This window comes from Mirounga leonina, unplaced genomic scaffold (assembly GCF_011800145.1).
Source record: "Mirounga leonina isolate KUSES-001 unplaced genomic scaffold, KU_Mleo_1.0 Mir_151, whole genome shotgun sequence".
Taxonomy (NCBI): Eukaryota; Metazoa; Chordata; class Mammalia; order Carnivora; family Phocidae; genus Mirounga; species Mirounga leonina.
Window position 1 is genome coordinate 17,809,395 of NW_023270377.1, and position 15,504 is coordinate 17,824,898.

At 53.3% G+C, this 15,504-nt stretch overlaps 2 protein-coding genes across 5 annotated transcripts; one reads left to right on the forward strand and one right to left on the reverse strand.

Moving 5' to 3' along the window:
- The first annotated feature begins 6,735 nt into the window (after positions 1-6,735).
- LOC118012024 (tubulin alpha-4A chain) lies at positions 6,736-11,191 on the forward strand. The gene is made up of 4 exons (XM_035007084.1): positions 6,736-6,848; positions 8,621-8,843; positions 9,151-9,299; positions 9,550-11,191. Exons 1-4 carry the CDS (start codon positions 6,846-6,848, stop codon positions 10,519-10,521), a joined length of 1,347 nt encoding a protein of 448 aa, XP_034862975.1. The 5' UTR covers positions 6,736-6,845; the 3' UTR covers positions 10,522-11,191.
- An 862-nt stretch (positions 11,192-12,053) lies between these two features.
- On the reverse strand, positions 12,054-15,500 carry STK16 (serine/threonine kinase 16). Of its 4 annotated transcripts, none has more exons than XM_035007086.1 (8): positions 15,433-15,500; positions 14,856-15,045; positions 14,060-14,279; positions 13,673-13,806; positions 13,382-13,502; positions 13,172-13,276; positions 12,667-12,788; positions 12,054-12,551 (listed from the first exon to the last, which is right to left on the reverse strand). In XM_035007086.1, the coding sequence occupies exons 2-8, from the start codon at positions 14,939-14,941 to the stop codon at positions 12,413-12,415; spliced, it is 927 nt and encodes a 308-aa protein (XP_034862977.1). In that variant the 5' UTR covers positions 14,942-15,045; positions 15,433-15,500; the 3' UTR covers positions 12,054-12,412. The 4 variants fall into 4 exon arrangements, with proteins under 4 accessions (XP_034862977.1, XP_034862976.1, XP_034862980.1 ...); XM_035007085.1 differs by lacking the exon at positions 15,433-15,500 and adding an exon at positions 15,250-15,418; XM_035007089.1 differs by having other exon boundaries at positions 12,055-12,551; positions 13,172-13,267.
- Between the last annotated feature and the right edge of the window lie 4 nt (positions 15,501-15,504).

Below are 15,504 nucleotides of genomic sequence, written 5' to 3' on the forward strand. Positions count from 1 at the left end.
GAAGGAAGGAAGGAAGGAAGGAAGGAAGGAAGGAAGGAAGGAAGGAAGGAAGGAAGAGAAAGAAGCTGATGTTTGAACTGAGACCGAATGCCAAGGAGTCAGCCATAACAAGATCTGGATCATAGTGCTCCAGGTGGAGAGAATGGTGAGGCCAAAGGAGCCAACCTGGTGTGTTCAAGGAGAAGGAGGGAGAGAGGGAGGGAGCTCTGCAAGCTGAAAACACAGAGGTAAAGGAGTCTTGAAAGACTCCATGACTGGGGCAATGGGAGGGTTTAAGCAAGCATCATTGCCTACTTTGTGTTTTAGAGAGATTATTGCCGCTGCTGTGTAGAGGAAGCATTATAAGGGTAAGCAAGACCAGGAGTTCCAAAGGAAAAGCAGGAAGCCCATTAGGAGGCTACTTCTGGCATCCAGGCATGAGGGATGGTGGCGTGGACTGGGGCAGGGATTGTGGGAAGTAGCTGGGTTCAAAATAAAGTTATAGGACACACTAATGTGGGGTGTGCAGATCTACCCAACAGCCTTACCTGCCCCCTGCCTCTATTTTGTCTTTGCTGGCAGGGTCCTGAATTTGTATAATTATTTACCCTTCCACTTGCTCAAGGAAGATGGCCTTTCCCAGGCCTAGGTGTGAGTATAAATTAGTCTAAACTATTAATGGTAATTCCAGTCCCTCCTTCCAATGACTGGTTTAGGCAAGGGGCTAGTGAGATATAAGGGAAATCTACAAGGATGCTTGAAGGCAAGGTTTTCCTCCCTGATAAAAAGAGACTATGGGAGGACTTCCACCTTCCCAGCCTTAGCAAATGAGGACATGACACTTGGAGCTGCTGCAGCCATTTTGTGATCATAAGGGAAGATGCCACCAGCCCATTGAGGATGCCAGAGCAGATAGCTTGAAATACTGGAGCTGTTGGTAACATCACCGAATCAACCCTGGGACTGCCCTACACTCAGATTTCTTGCAGGATAATAAATATCCTCATTGTTTAAGCCTCTGTTAGTTAGGCTTTCCGTTATTTGCGGCCAAGAAAAGTCTAACCAAAAAAGAGAGGAAGGAGAAAGGGAAAGAGGAATGTAGGATGATTCTAGGTTTTTAACGTAAGCACGTGGGTAGAAGCCTTGGAAGCCTTAGGACAGAAACATTTTTGGCAGGGAGCAGGGTGAGAGTGGGACATTGGGAGTTTTACTTTGAATGTGTGATATTTGAGATGTCTAACAGGCTTTCAAGTGGTAATGTCAAAAAAAGCAAATAAGCATGTGAGTCTGATATTCAGAGAAGTCCTAAAGGACATATAAATTTGAGACTTATCAGCACGAAGGTGATATTTCTTTCTATTCTATTCTTTCTCTTTGGTTTGTGAATGTATACATTCTTTTTTAATAACCCTAAAATGTTACAGTAACTTTTTATTAAGGACATTTAAAAATACACCCCAAAGTAGAGATAATATAATAAAACCCCATATACTCATCACTTACCTTCAACAATTGCCCCTTCAGGGAGGAAAAGAGAGCCTGGGACTGAACTATGGGAAACATCTATTAGGGGTAAGCCATCAAAGACGACCGAAAAGGAATGGCTGGGACCAAGAGAGGGGTGTGTCACTGAAGCCAAGAAGAAAGTGTTTCAAGGAGGAAGGAAGGATCAACTATCTCAAATATTGGTGAGAGGCTGAAAAAGATGTAAAAACGTGATCTTTGGCTTTGGTCAGTTGGAAGTCACTAGGGATTTTGGCAAGAACATCTCAGCAGAGCATGTGAACCAAGCCTGCGTGGACAGTGAAGAGGAGACAAGATGTGAAGATATCCCTTTGGAAAGATTGTGCTGTGAGAAGGAGGACAGCTGGTAGATGCTCCAGTCTAAAAAAAATGGAAGGATATGCACTAAGGCTCAGTTCCACCTTTCCCAGATGGAATCAGTGGAGACATTTTAAATGTTGAGGACCTTGCTGCACTGCTCCAAGACAGAGGTGAGACTCTGGGAAGGGGTTAGAAAAGATGGAGATAGCAAAGGGCAAGGGGAAGAGGGAAAGAGATCCAAAGAGAGAGAGTGGTCTGCTGGACACCCTTGTAGGGTAGACAGACTAAGCAGTGATTCATTTGGGAAAATGAAGTGCCCAGCATCACCTTCTAGATTCTGTACATGTATGTGGATGTCCAAGTTCTCAGGGCGCCTGGGTGGCTCAGTTGGTTAAACATCTGCTTTCAGCTCAGGTCGTGACCCCAGGGTCCTGGGATCGAGTCCTACATCAGGCTCCCTACTCAGCGGGGAGTCTGCTTCTCCCTCTGCCCCGCCCCCACTGCTGTGCTCTCTCACTTGTGCGTGCGCTCTCTCTCTCTCTCTCTCTCAAATAAATAAATAAAATCTTTTAAAAAAATGTTCAAGTTTTCAATCTGGTAATATGGATTGCTACCTGTATACCCATCCAGATATTATGGCCCTAGTTCAGGAGACACATACACACTCACGGTCACGTGCACACGTCTAACAAGCCTGTTAGACATCTCAAATATCACACATTCAGAGTGTACACACACACACACACACAGAGGCAGAAGCAGAATCTGTATTCCATTAACATGCCTTGGACGTTTCTCCTTGCCCCCTTGTCTTCTCCATCTTGCCCGCCAGAAGGCCTGCTCAGGGGCTATAAACTCCTTGCTAAGGGCCAGGGTAACATAAATATGTTACAGTTGAGCATATGATGGTAAATGGTGGACTGGGTGATTTGGAGTAGCTTGCTGTCCATCCTAAGAAGTAGTCACCACCCAGCTCCATTTGTTGCCCTACTGGTTTCCTACTGCTGTTGTAACAAATTGCTACAGACTTAGTAGCTTAAAACAACACAAATTTATTATCCTATAGTTCTGGAGATGAGAAGTCCAAAAGAGGTCTTATGGGGATTACAATACTCCAATTTATAAGAAAAATATTTATGTGGTCATTCAGATGACCAAAATATATTCCTCATATATATTCGGTCTTTGTCTAGGATTCCTGGCTCACAGCTGCTAAAACTCTTGGAATTTCATAAGTGTTGAGAGTGATAAAGATATCTTTTGTTATGTTTATGACATAAGCACCTAAGTTTTGGAAAGCACCTAAGGTCGGGGGCTGGTTGCCAGTAGAACCAACCACGTGTTAGAGGGTTGGAACTTTCAGTCCCTTCTTCACCTCCAGAGAGGGGAGAGGGGCTGGAGAGTGAATGCAAACACCAAGGGTCAATGATTCCACAACCATGCCTGTGTATGGAAGTACACCCCCCACTGGAATTAATACCAGAACCTATTTAGGTATAAATGAACTCAAGGCGTTGGCAGGGTTGCCTTCCCTCTAGAGATTCTAGAGGAGAATCTGTTCCTTGCTTTTTCCTTCTTCTAGAGACTGCTCATATTTCTTGACTCATGGCTTCCTTCCATCTTGAAAGCCAATAATGACATCACTTTGACCTCTGCTTCTGACCTCTCCTTCCTTGATTGTCTCCCTCTTCCACTTATAAAGACCTTTGTGATTATATCGGCCCACCCAGAAAATGTAGAAGAACCTCACCTCAAGATCTTTACCTTAGTCACATCTGCAGTCTTCTGCCATGTAAGGTAACATAGTCAGAGGGTCCAGGGTTTAAAATGTGGACATCTTTGGGGGACTATTAACTCTGCCCATCACAGTTGCTAAATGAGAATGCAGGCCTGCAGATCTTCCAATTCTTTTCAAGATAAGCTAGAAATCTGGATTTTTATACGACTGTGCAGAAAGAACATGTTGAGACTGCTCCTTAGAAAGGTCTGCTTGTAAGATCAACCCTTGGCTGGCATCTGAGAACTTGGCTCTTAGAGTGTTTTCAAGTCAATGGTTAAAGGATCAGGATGGTTTGTTGTGCCTAGACTGTGTGTGTAAAGAATGTGGTTTATGCTGTAGGGGCGCCTGGGTGGCTCAGTTGGTTAAGTGTCTGACTCTTGATTTCAGCTCAGGTCATGTTCTCAGGGTTGTGAGATCGAGCCCCGCATTAGCATTAGCATTAGCGTGGAGCCTGCTTACGATTCTCTCTCTCCCTTTCTCTCTGCCCTTCCCCCCCTCAAATAAATAAATAAATATATATATATATATATATATATTTTTTTTTTTAAAGAATATGGTTTATGCTGAACAGCTGCTTTTCTTCTAGGAGTCTGGAATTTGGGTATGTGCAAGGCAGAGGTGTCTCTGTGACCAGCCCTCACCATGAACCTTAGGTGCTGAGTCTCTAACAGGCTTCCTTGGGCAGAACCACTGCAGGGAAATGTTGCTCCATTTTCATTTTGGAGGAAGAGAATGCTGTGTGAGCCCTCCTGGGAGGGAGAGGACATAGATTCTGCTTGTGTCTTTTCCCTTTATGGTCCAGCTGTGCAGCCTTCCTACATCACTGTAATAAACCTTAGCTAGGGGGTTATTTATTAACTTTATGCTGAGTCCTTCTAGTAAATCTCCTGACATGGGGGTGGTCTTGGGATGCTCCAGCACAAAGGTAGTTCCTGCTTTTTTTCATATTCTAAACGCTGTGGGGATGAACACTGTGAAGGTCAAACAAAACAATTCTGAGAGGGAACTTGGTCTCCAGGCTGCCAATTTGCAGCTTCTGGCTTCTTAGAGTTCTACCCTAATTTTATTCCCATCTCTGAAGTGAAACAATTCTGACACACATTTAGCAAATGCTTACCACGTGCTGAGCACTATGCTAGGATCTAGGGACGCAAAGATGAATAAGATCCAATCCTTACCTGGAATGAGTTTGCAATTTCTAAGACGGACCTGTACACAAATAACTGCAAGCTGGTGTGCTAGCACGCTACAGAAAACAAATAAGATGCTCTAAGAATCCATGCAGCTGCTTACATGGTGCTTTGCTATGTACACATCCCTACATTCATCTGGTCCTCACAATCTGAAGTTATCCCTGTTTCACAAAGGAAGAACCTGAACCTGAAGGTCAAAGGAATTTAAGGTTTTGCCTGAGAGAGCTCAGGTCTTTTACCAGACTCATTCTGCTGGGATTGGGGTGCACAAGGGAAAAAGGAGGGCCCGGGGAAGGTCTGCAAGAGACCATATGTTCTGTAATCACCAAGGGTCCTTGCTCTGTAGAGACCATGACCCCACTTCCCAAAGCAACTTCACTATATGCCCTTGCCACTTTCCATTTTTATGAATGAGTCTTGTTCTCCCAACCATGTGGCAAGTGCATAGGGAAGAGAGACCTTGTCATGCTTCACTGTGTTCCTTTCCATGCCTTGCCCAAATAAGGTGTCAATTAGCTATTCTGTTGGTAGGAAGTTGCCATTGCTAGTTATTTTAGCCTACTGTGCTGTCAGACGGCTCTGGTCCTAGGAAACAAGGGATTAGCCTGGGAGACAGGTTTCTTCAGGGCATGTCGATGGGTACATGGGACACTTCCTGATGATTTCCCCAGTGAAGGGAGATAGCTAGAAAATGTAAGGTATGTAAGGGAAAGCAGAAGTAGATGGATAAGGGGCGCCTGGATGGCTCAGTCGATTAAGCAGCTGCCTTCCGCTGGGATCATGATCTCAGGGTCTTGGGATCGAGCCTGTATCCGGCTCCCTGCTCAGCGGGGAGTCTGCTTCTCCCTCTGTGCTCTCTCTCCCTCTCCCGCTCTCTCTCTCTCAAATAAATAAATAAAATCTTAAAAAAAAAAGTAGAGGGAAAAGGCCATTCTTGCAACAAATGGAAATGAAATGTGGAAAGAAGGAATAACTGCTGTTGAGGCCTCGGCCTGAGCGCCAAGGGCGTTAAGATGCCGGTCACAGATCCCTGCGGGGAACAGGAGAAGATGAGAAAGTCAAAACTCAGCTATGATACCAGAATCTCCACGTTTTTTCCTCATCAGAGTCAACACACATTTTGATACCTCACAACAATGCAGACAGTGTGGAATCACTGTCTCCTTTTCACCGATGAATATGCCAAGGACACAGTGAGGTTAGGTCACCTGCCCAAGGTCACATAGGGCAGTCCGGATGCGAATCCAGGTCCTGAGGGCTTCCGCCCAGAGCTCTGGCGGTTCTGGCAGCAGGGAAGCGGGCAGGTGGCGGTGGCGAGGGCTCACTAATAGTGACGGCGTTGATGACGGGGCCACTGACCCGCCTGTAGCCAGCGAGCCGCGCCAGATTCCTGGGGTCGGCCCTCGCAGACAGGCTGCAGGGCTCGGCTCTGTGGGGTACTCTGAGGGATTGGCACCCTGGGGCTCAGACTGTGCAGCTCCTGGTCCTCGGCCGCCCACAGGCATTGGCGAAGGCCAGCCGTCCCGGCCGAGGACCAGCAGGCCGTGTGCCGCTGTAAGGGGTTCCCCCGGAACTGGCCAGAGCCTCCAGGGAGGCAGGGCGGGGAGGGGGGCACGGGGGAAGGCCCGCGGCAGCCACTTCGCAAGGACAGCCTCTACAGCACTCGGCCTAAGTCAGAACACCTGGGCGATGGGCGCCCCCATGACTCAGGTGCAGGCGAGATGCGCCCTGGCACCGCGCCCTGCACCCCTGCAGTGGAGATCGGGAGCCCAGGGTGTCAGCTCAAAACCTGGAGCGAAGGGCTAAGGCCCGGATCGCTACACCTAACCCAAGTCCGACAGGTGAGAGGCCAGGACAGGGCAGGGGGAGGGAACCCGCCCTGACCCCACCCTTCGGGGGCCGCCTACCATTCGGGGGCGTGGCCTCCGGGCCGCTCAGCCCCTAGTGGGCGAGCGCAGCGCGCGGGCCCCGCCCCCCGCCTATAAGAGCGGTGCGGCACTGCAGCTAGCGCAGTTCTCACTGAGACCCGTCACCCGGACTCTACGTGAGACCCACCGCCCGGACTCACCATGGTGAGTGCGGCCCCGCGGGGATCGCGCCCCTCCCCTTATTGCCCTTCTCCTTCGGGACCCTCCAGCCCGGGATGCTCCGGACCCCCCATCCGACGTTCCGGGTCTCGAGGAGGTGCGAGGGTTTGTGCATTCCCCCACCCCCACTCTCTTCTGGTGACTTTGGCCGAGCCGTGCTGTCCACTTTTGGAGGCTGGGGAAGGGGAATGGAGTGGGGTGGGATTCTTCGCTAGCTGAGAGGAGTCCTTCTGGAAATCGCCTCCTGCTCCACCAAGCATTTGTGCCCTCACCCTCCTGAAGGGGAGTCGTGATCCCGCGCCCAGTCCTTTCCGCGGATGAGGGAGACCCGCTGGGCTGCCCTCCGCCCCTAGCCTCCCCCCCCCCCGACCCGGACCCCCGCTCCCTGGATCTGACCGAACACGTGCTTAGCCCAAGAAGGTGGTAGGGGGTCATTACTTGGTCCAGCATCCCCTTTTCCTCCGACTGTGTGTGCATCCCTCCTACCCACAGGCCCCCCCCCCCCGTGACTCAGCACCCCGCTTCTGAGCCGGGAGGGGTGGCGGGAATGGGGTTCGGCGTTGTGAGGCGAGCCGGCCCCTCTCCAGCCGGAGCCGAGTGAACGGACGGGCAGAGACAGCTGGCGCTGAGCGAGAGCGCGGGCCCAGGCCAGGTTGGGGGGAGGGGAAAGAGGTGTGTGTAGGGGGGTGGTATTTATAGCCCAAGAACGGGGGCCGAAATCCAATCTTCACTTTCGGCTGGGATGTAACTGGAAAGAATCTAGAAGGGGGGCGAATGCAGGGCCCGGGTGCAGGATGGCGCTCACCCTCTGCAGGGCAAGGCGGGTTACCTCTGGGGCCTCACCGCAGGTTCCGCTTCCTTTTCTGGGTATTTGGAAACCGTCACCCCGCCATTTCGGTGTTGGGAAGGGAGGCTGCGCTGGGCCCTGCGCCGCACCGCTTTGGCTCTTTAGGGGTTAATTTCAAACTGGCAGGGATGAGCCTAAGGCGGCGAGTGCCCCAGTGCCCACAGCCCTTATTGCCTGTGCCTGCCATCTGCACTCTCTGCTATTTCCGTGAGGGCTACACGGTGGATGAAGGTGGTGAAGACACCCAGAGTGCGGGGGTGGAGGTGGGGAGAGGAGCCAGCTGGGATTGATCCCCAGAGCCAGATGGGATTTAAAGGTGGGGGAGAGGGCATCCTGATGGCCAGGGTGTGTGGTCAGTTGATGGCAGACCAGAAGGCTGAGACATCTCTGCAGCCCACAGGAAAGAAAGGGGGAGAGGGTTCTAAGAAATTCTAGTTGTTCCCCTTGAGGGCTTCTGGCTATAAACTCATGCCTCGGGCAAACCTGTCCCTTCTCAGGCTGGAGAAGGTGGCTTTGGGAGTAGAAAGCTGGAAACAGCTGAGAAGTCGTGTGTCCTTGTCTTTTACTGCAGTGTCTGCCTGTCTTTCATATGCACTTGCCCTCTCTGTCCTCCCTGAGTGTCTTGTCAGTGTGGCAGGGTCATGTGGAGCCACAGCTCTTACTTGACAAGTTTCCCACAGAGGAGTGAGCTAAGGGATTTGCCCTACTGGGTGGGTGTTTCCAGTTGTTAAGTCCTATGCGGGGGAGCCTGGGCAGGCTTCTAGCCTCTTCCGACCTCTGCCCAGCCCCAGGCCTCCACTTTCGCCAACTGAGCCATCCTCGCCAGTAGGTGATCGGGTGGAAGAGAGGCTCATGAGGTGAGGACTGCAGATGTGGGGCTTATGCTGTGTCCCCTCTCTTTATCCCTCAGCGCGAATGCATCTCAGTCCATGTGGGGCAGGCAGGTGTCCAGATGGGCAATGCCTGTTGGGAGCTCTACTGTCTGGAACATGGGATCCAGCCTGATGGGCAGATGCCCAGCGACAAGACCATCGGTGGAGGGGATGACTCCTTCACCACCTTCTTCTGTGAAACCGGTGCTGGGAAGCATGTGCCCCGGGCTGTGTTTGTGGATCTGGAGCCCACTGTGATTGGTGAGATGAAGATGGGGTGGAATTGAGGGGAGCAGACAGTGACTCTAAGCTCTCTGGAGAGCTGGTGTCTAGACCTGGCTTTCCTGGTGCTACACACTCTTTGCCCTGTTTGCAGCTGCAGAAGGGAGGCTGATCGCAAGCCAGCCTGGGTGGCGGGCTCCGGGTTTCTCACACGCTGGTATCACAGGCTGGCAGAAGGATGAGCTTTTCCATACATCTGACCGCAGCTGCCACACTGGGGGAGGGAGATCCCCGCTGAGCACAGCCTTGTGGTTTGTGCCCTGACGATGTGTTTGCGCCCTTCCAGATGAGATCCGAAATGGCCCATACCGGCAGCTCTTCCACCCAGAGCAGCTCATCACCGGGAAGGAGGACGCTGCTAACAACTATGCCCGTGGTCACTATACCATTGGCAAGGAGATCATCGACCCAGTACTGGACCGGATCCGCAAGCTGGTGAGAATTTGGGTTGGAAGGGAGGGGGCTTTTGAGATGATACTAATGGTCAGGAACACAGTTTTGTCAGGATCCATTTTGGGGGGAGTCATCTCTAATTTTATGTGTTCCAGAGCATGCTGCCACTGTGAGATACTTTCTAGTCTCTGCCCTGAGTCCCGAAAGAGTTTAGGCTTTTGTGGAGCCAGAAGGTAGAGTTCTTCAGGCCCCTGGCCTACCTACACTGCTCTTTCTCTTTCCTGCCTTTCAGTCTGACCAGTGCACGGGACTCCAGGGCTTCCTGGTGTTCCACAGCTTCGGAGGGGGCACCGGCTCTGGCTTCACCTCACTCCTGATGGAGCGGCTCTCCGTTGACTATGGCAAGAAATCCAAGCTGGAGTTCTCCATCTACCCCGCCCCCCAGGTGTCCACAGCCGTGGTGGAGCCTTACAACTCCATCCTGACCACCCACACCACCCTGGAGCACTCGGACTGTGCCTTCATGGTGGACAACGAGGCCATCTATGACATCTGCCGCCGCAACCTGGACATCGAGCGCCCCACCTACACCAACCTCAACCGGCTCATCAGCCAGATCGTGTCCTCCATCACGGCCTCCCTGCGCTTCGACGGGGCCCTCAACGTGGACCTGACGGAGTTCCAGACCAACCTGGTGCCCTACCCTCGCATCCACTTCCCCCTGGCCACCTACGCGCCAGTCATCTCTGCGGAGAAGGCCTACCACGAGCAGCTGTCGGTGGCTGAGATCACCAACGCCTGCTTCGAGCCTGCCAACCAGATGGTGAAGTGTGACCCCCGTCACGGCAAGTACATGGCCTGCTGCCTGCTGTACCGGGGCGACGTGGTGCCCAAGGACGTCAACGCCGCCATCGCCGCCATCAAGACCAAGCGCAGTATTCAGTTTGTGGACTGGTGCCCCACGGGCTTCAAGGTTGGGATCAACTACCAGCCCCCCACCGTGGTGCCCGGGGGCGACCTGGCCAAGGTGCAGCGCGCCGTGTGCATGCTGAGCAACACGACCGCCATCGCCGAGGCCTGGGCCCGCCTGGACCACAAGTTCGACCTGATGTATGCCAAGAGGGCCTTTGTGCACTGGTACGTGGGCGAGGGCATGGAGGAGGGGGAGTTCTCGGAGGCCCGGGAGGATATGGCGGCCCTGGAGAAGGATTACGAGGAGGTGGGCATCGACTCCTATGAGGACGAGGATGAGGGAGAAGAATAGAACAGCTGCCTGGAGCCCACTCACAATGTTTATTGCAAAATCCTTTCGAAATAAACAGTCTCCTTGCACGGTTTCTTGTCCCCTCTGTGAGTGCTTGAGCTTCTGCTGCCTTCCCGTCTGTGCTGTGGCCACCCGCTGCTTCTGCTGCCGCCCTCATTCTTTGCTGCCTATAACCCTTTTCCCTTCTGTGGCTGAAGGTGAGACCTGCCAAGGGGTCTTTGCCAGGCCCGAGGAAATGTGACCCCAGGGACCTTGATGTAAGACCCCTGGGGTGCCCAGGATGGTAGAGAGGAAATGAGGACTGACTCCCGGACCTGTCTGTCCAGCCACAAGCTGTTGAAAGATGCAAGTTTTCACTTCCTTTCCAAAGTAGGAGTTTAAGTCTAGCAGTTTCTGTATTTGAGTTAGACTGTTACCCTATTCTTCCTGCTGCTTCTGCATTCACCGACTCTGGAAGCTTGGCCCGGGCACCTCTGCGTGATGAGGGCCTGGGAGCGGGGCCGGGCTGGACCTCAGTTCCTGGGCATGGAGCCTAGTCATGAGCTTGGGGGATGGGAGGGGACAAGGGCGAGCTCCCAGGGTGGTCTGTGCCACCGCACCTCCGAGCAGCTTCGCACAGCCGTCTCTCTTGCTGCATTGCTGGGGCCTAGGGCCGTGCCATTAAAAGTCAGGTCGTCTCCCCTCTGTTTGTTCTTTTTTTCTGGCCTCAGCCTCTAAGCTAGCCGGGGGAGCCTCCCACCAGGGCCCTGGGGAAATTTCTAACATTGCTAATAGGCACCCCAGGACCCACATCGACGTCAGCACATGGGGGTGAGCCTGGCTGGGGAAGGGGGGCAGGGGATGAAGCTTCGATCTCCGGAGCAGAAGATGTCAGCCCTGCCCTGCCCTCCCCCTCCCTGGTGATTCAGGGACGCAGTGCCCTTCCCTCGGGAACAGGTCTCAAGCCCAGCAAAGGCAGGGCCCCTGTTTACTCAGCAGAGTAGGGCAGGAAGTGGCAGCTGGATACTGCCACACCACACTGGCCTCATTAATCATTAACCATGTGTGAGCTGGAACACTCTGGGAGAAACTGTGGGCCAAACGGCTGCCACCTCCACTCCCCTTGCCCCAGGGCTGAGGCTGGGAGAGACCTGTTAAGTTGCTGTCCAAAAGCTTCCTTAGGTGTCTCCACCCAGAAGCCCTTGCCTGGCAAACCGGCTGGGCTGCTGTGACTCAGCTACCCACTCCTGGGAATGAAGGAGAGAACAAATTGAACGTGCTTCTGGGGAGCCCTGGTGCCAGTTCTTAGCAGAGAAGCCAGCTTGATCCAGAACAGCTTTAAGTTTTTGAATAAGGCAAGCTAGAAGAATTGCCTCCTCCCAGCTAGCCAGATCTAAGATAAGGACACCTGTCTCCTTAGGCGGAATGACACAGTCATGCCATTCCTCACTACGCCAGTCCTTCTTCCCAGTCTGTTCCCTTGGAAATGGCAACCAGACCTCGGGCCCCTGGCACCTCTTCTTTCTCACTCCAGGAACAATGAGACTAAGAGGTACACCAAGCTGCTTTCACTTTATTCTTCTATTTATACATTCTCCTGCTCCCAGATGTGAAGGCAGACCATGATGTAAGCTCAGCAGTCCTGCTCAGAGCCTTTCTAGGTTCTTTCAGTTTCCCTTTCCCCATCTCCCACCCTCGTCCACCCCAACTCAGTCAGTCCCTCTGTCCAGTTGTTGCTCTTGGGAGATAAGAGAACAGAAGCAGAGAAATAACACTGAGTTGACTGTCTCCATCCACCTGCCCCCAATGACAAGACAGCAGTCCTGGAGAGACTGGACGGAGATTCTAATGAGGGACGGGAGCCTCCTTCCAAGGCACAGGGACCACCTTCTCAACGTGGCCACTGGTTCGTTCAGATCTGGGTGCTGTGCTGGCCCGAAGCTGGGGGCTGAAGTGCCTCCAACTGACTGAGGAGGACAGAAATGGGAGGGCGCTGCTGGGGGTCTACAGTCATCATTGAGGTGAGCAGCTGCCGCAAGGCCGAAGAATGCCTGTGGAAGGAGGCAGGCAGGGTGATCAGAGGGTTCCTATTTTCCGTGCTAAGGTTCCAACTCCGCTAACGTCAGGGCGGAGTCTGAAATGGTTGGTGCCCCCTCTATTGCTCACCTGGGGCTCTGCGGGATGCTGAGTTGGTTCTGCACAGCAAGGGCCACACTGTCACCCTTCTGGAACACCATGTCATATGGGCCTTCCCCAAACATCATGGCATATAGCACGCAGCCTAGGGACTGAGCATAACTTGGTTATTCTTTGACAGGGGACCAATGGAGGTGATAAGCTAAAAAGAATATGCTGACCTCAGCCACATGACACCACCAGGGTCCAGAGAAACCGCCCGTTAGCTGGAGGCCTCTGCACCCCTTGACTAGCCACTGCTTTCAGCCCTGACACTTCGCTGTACTCGCTCTGTTCAAAGGGCAGGATTATACCACTTCCTGAGCAGCTGAATACAGTGTCAGTGACAGTTCCCATGAAGGAAGTCGAGGGGGATGGGGACATACACCGTTCCTGGGGCCCCATGCACTCGAACCCAAAGCCCTGCCCCTCTGCCACACAGCAGGTACAGAGTAGCACTCCTCCCCACCCATGTGCCCAGCCTCACACTCCTCACCCAGACGTCAGTCCGCTCGTCGATGACACAGTGGCTCTGCACGGAGAAGAGCTCCGGGGCCCGGTAGGAAATGGTGCATCGCTGGGCTGCCCAGTCCTGGAACAGCTCAAACAAGGGGCACAGGTCACAGTCATGTGACCAAATTGGGGGATGCAAGAGAAAAGGTTGAGGGTGGGGAACAGGAGGGCAAAGGAACCTGGACACTCTTACCTGCAGGGTCAGAGCCTGGCGGGAGCCCTCCACGTGGATGCAAGCTTGATTCATGGAACCCAAGTCCATTAAAACCGGCTGCCCGTCATCTCCAAGCAAGATATTAGTGGGCTTCAGGTCCCTGTAGGGAAGTGGAAATGGCCCATGAGCATCCCTGGATAGGGAGGTTAGAATCCCTGGGGGCAAAAGAATCATGGGGACTGTTCCTTGGGAGGAGAGCAGAGACCTCTCATTCCTTTTGGTGAGGCTCTTCCTTTCTGCCCCATAAGCACACAGGGCCCTCCCACTGACCTGTGGGCGAAACCTCTGGCATGAATGGCCTCAAGGCCTCTGCAGATACCCAGCAGCAGCTGAAGGATTTGATCTTCAGTCAAGAAGTTGCCTTTGTCCTTCAACCTTTCTATCTCGTTCCACAGCGTACCCCTCTGCAACACAAGTGTCCCCATAGTTGGACATGTTTTCTGAGCCTCTGCTCCCTCAGCCTGATCCCTTCCCTGTGTCAGAGCCTAGCAACTCTTTAACCACACACACTACACACCTCCCAGTCCCACTAGACCCCAAATCTGAAGCGGTCAACCCCAGGACATGGTCTCTGCTTCCTAACATACTTGGCTACTCACACAGCCCTCGGTAGATGACTCTGTTGCAAGCCCCTCCATTGCCAGGAGACTTTCTGACCTTGAAGAAGGGCAGCAGCAACCAGGCCTCATGTTTAGTGCCCCGCTCCCTCAGACAAGAAGCCACAAGGCGAAGGATGTTGGGGTGATGGAAGAGGCGATGCATGTCTGCTTCTCGTTGGGCCTCCTCCCGATCCTGCTGCTCGTGACACAGGATCCGCTTCAGGGCGTAGAAGTGTCCATCATGCAACCCCTCCACTAGGTCCACATAGCTGAACCCACTGTGGGCCAAAGGGGTCAGTGAAGGACCACGGTCACCTCCCATACGGCTCGGACCCAGAGGAACTCCCTGGGGAGAAGGGGAGGGGGGGTATCTTTCCCAGTTAGCAGAAACCCTCCCAAGATGTAGCTTCAAGAGAAGTCTGGAGATTTTACACTTTGAACTCAAGAGTAGGAACACAGTAATCCCTGGTCACAATGCACTGCTCTGCACATGACAAATGCTCCATAAATACTACATGAGTAACAGTCAACATTTACCAAGTGCTGGGAACCAGGCACTGGGTGGGATGTTTTATAGGCATTATCATATTTAATCCTCACAACTCCATCAGCGACAAAAGACAATTATCTCCGTTAAGCAGATGAAGAAACCACGGCTTTTCGAGGTCACACAAGGTGGATCCAGGAGGCCTGGCTCCAGAATCCACTTTCTTGACTACCATGTCACTAGGCTCTGTCAGGTGAGCTAAAGGATAGGTTAAGAGAATAAAACTTTTGTGCCCCTATCATGTGCAGACTGCTGTCCTTCAATCACCAGAACCTGGGGACTAGCTAAGTGATTTCCAAACACTCACCCCTCCCCCAGTTTCTGGATGAAGAGGTAGCGCTTATTGTCAATGATGACAGTTCCCCGAGAGCAGACACACAGCGCGTGGCCCATAGTGTCTCAGTCATCCTCCTCAAGGGCGGTCTGAGGCGGCCGACAGCTTCGTCCAAGTTAAGTGGGCTCTTCCAGGCGATGCGCTGGGGGCCCAGCGGATCATGCTGGAAGGAAAAGAATAGCAGGGTCGTGGGTCAGGCACGATCCAGACGACCCCTGCAGTACCAATGTGGAGAGCGGGCGCCCGGGTCTCGGAACGTAGAGAAAACGCGCTCTGGCGACGCCAGCTCCAAGAAGGGTGGGATCAGGTGCCTTAAAGCCTCCGGCCACGCAGCGACTGCAAGGCCGCTTCTTCCAACCCAGCCCACCTTTGAGCGGCCCCCGCTCCCACGGCCGTCGGGGCGCCACGGCAGGGCAGAGGGTAGTTCGGCGGGGTGCGAGGTCCGGGCCCACCCCTGGCAGAGCCCACCCCCGGGAAGAGCCCACCCCCAGCCTCGGCGCGCAGAGCCCGGGGCGGGGGAGGGGGGAGCCAACCCGGACACCCCACTGACCTGGCTCGGGCTAGAGAGAAGCGCCGGGGACCGGAAGAAGTGCATACGTCATCAGGCCGCGCCGGCGTAACG

Excerpts from the sequence above, each read along its gene's own strand:
- LOC118012024 (XM_035007084.1), top strand. Across the intron at positions 8,844-9,150 it reads TCTGGAGCCCACTGTGATTG|ATGAGATCCGAAATGGCCCA; the intron begins GTGAGATGAAGA and ends GCGCCCTTCCAG. Across the intron at positions 9,300-9,549 it reads TGGACCGGATCCGCAAGCTG|TCTGACCAGTGCACGGGACT; the intron begins GTGAGAATTTGG and ends CCTGCCTTTCAG.
- STK16 (XM_035007086.1), bottom strand. The coding sequence starts at position 14,941 with ATGGGCCACGCGCTGTGTGTCTGCTCTCGGGGAACTGTCATCATTGAC. Across the intron at positions 13,277-13,381 it reads GCCAGGCTCTGACCCTGCAG|CTGTTCCAGGACTGGGCAGC; the intron begins GTAAGAGTGTCC and ends CCCTTGTTTGAG. Across the intron at positions 12,552-12,666 it reads AGCATCCCGCAGAGCCCCAG|GCATTCTTCGGCCTTGCGGC; the intron begins GTGAGCAATAGA and ends CTCCTTCCACAG.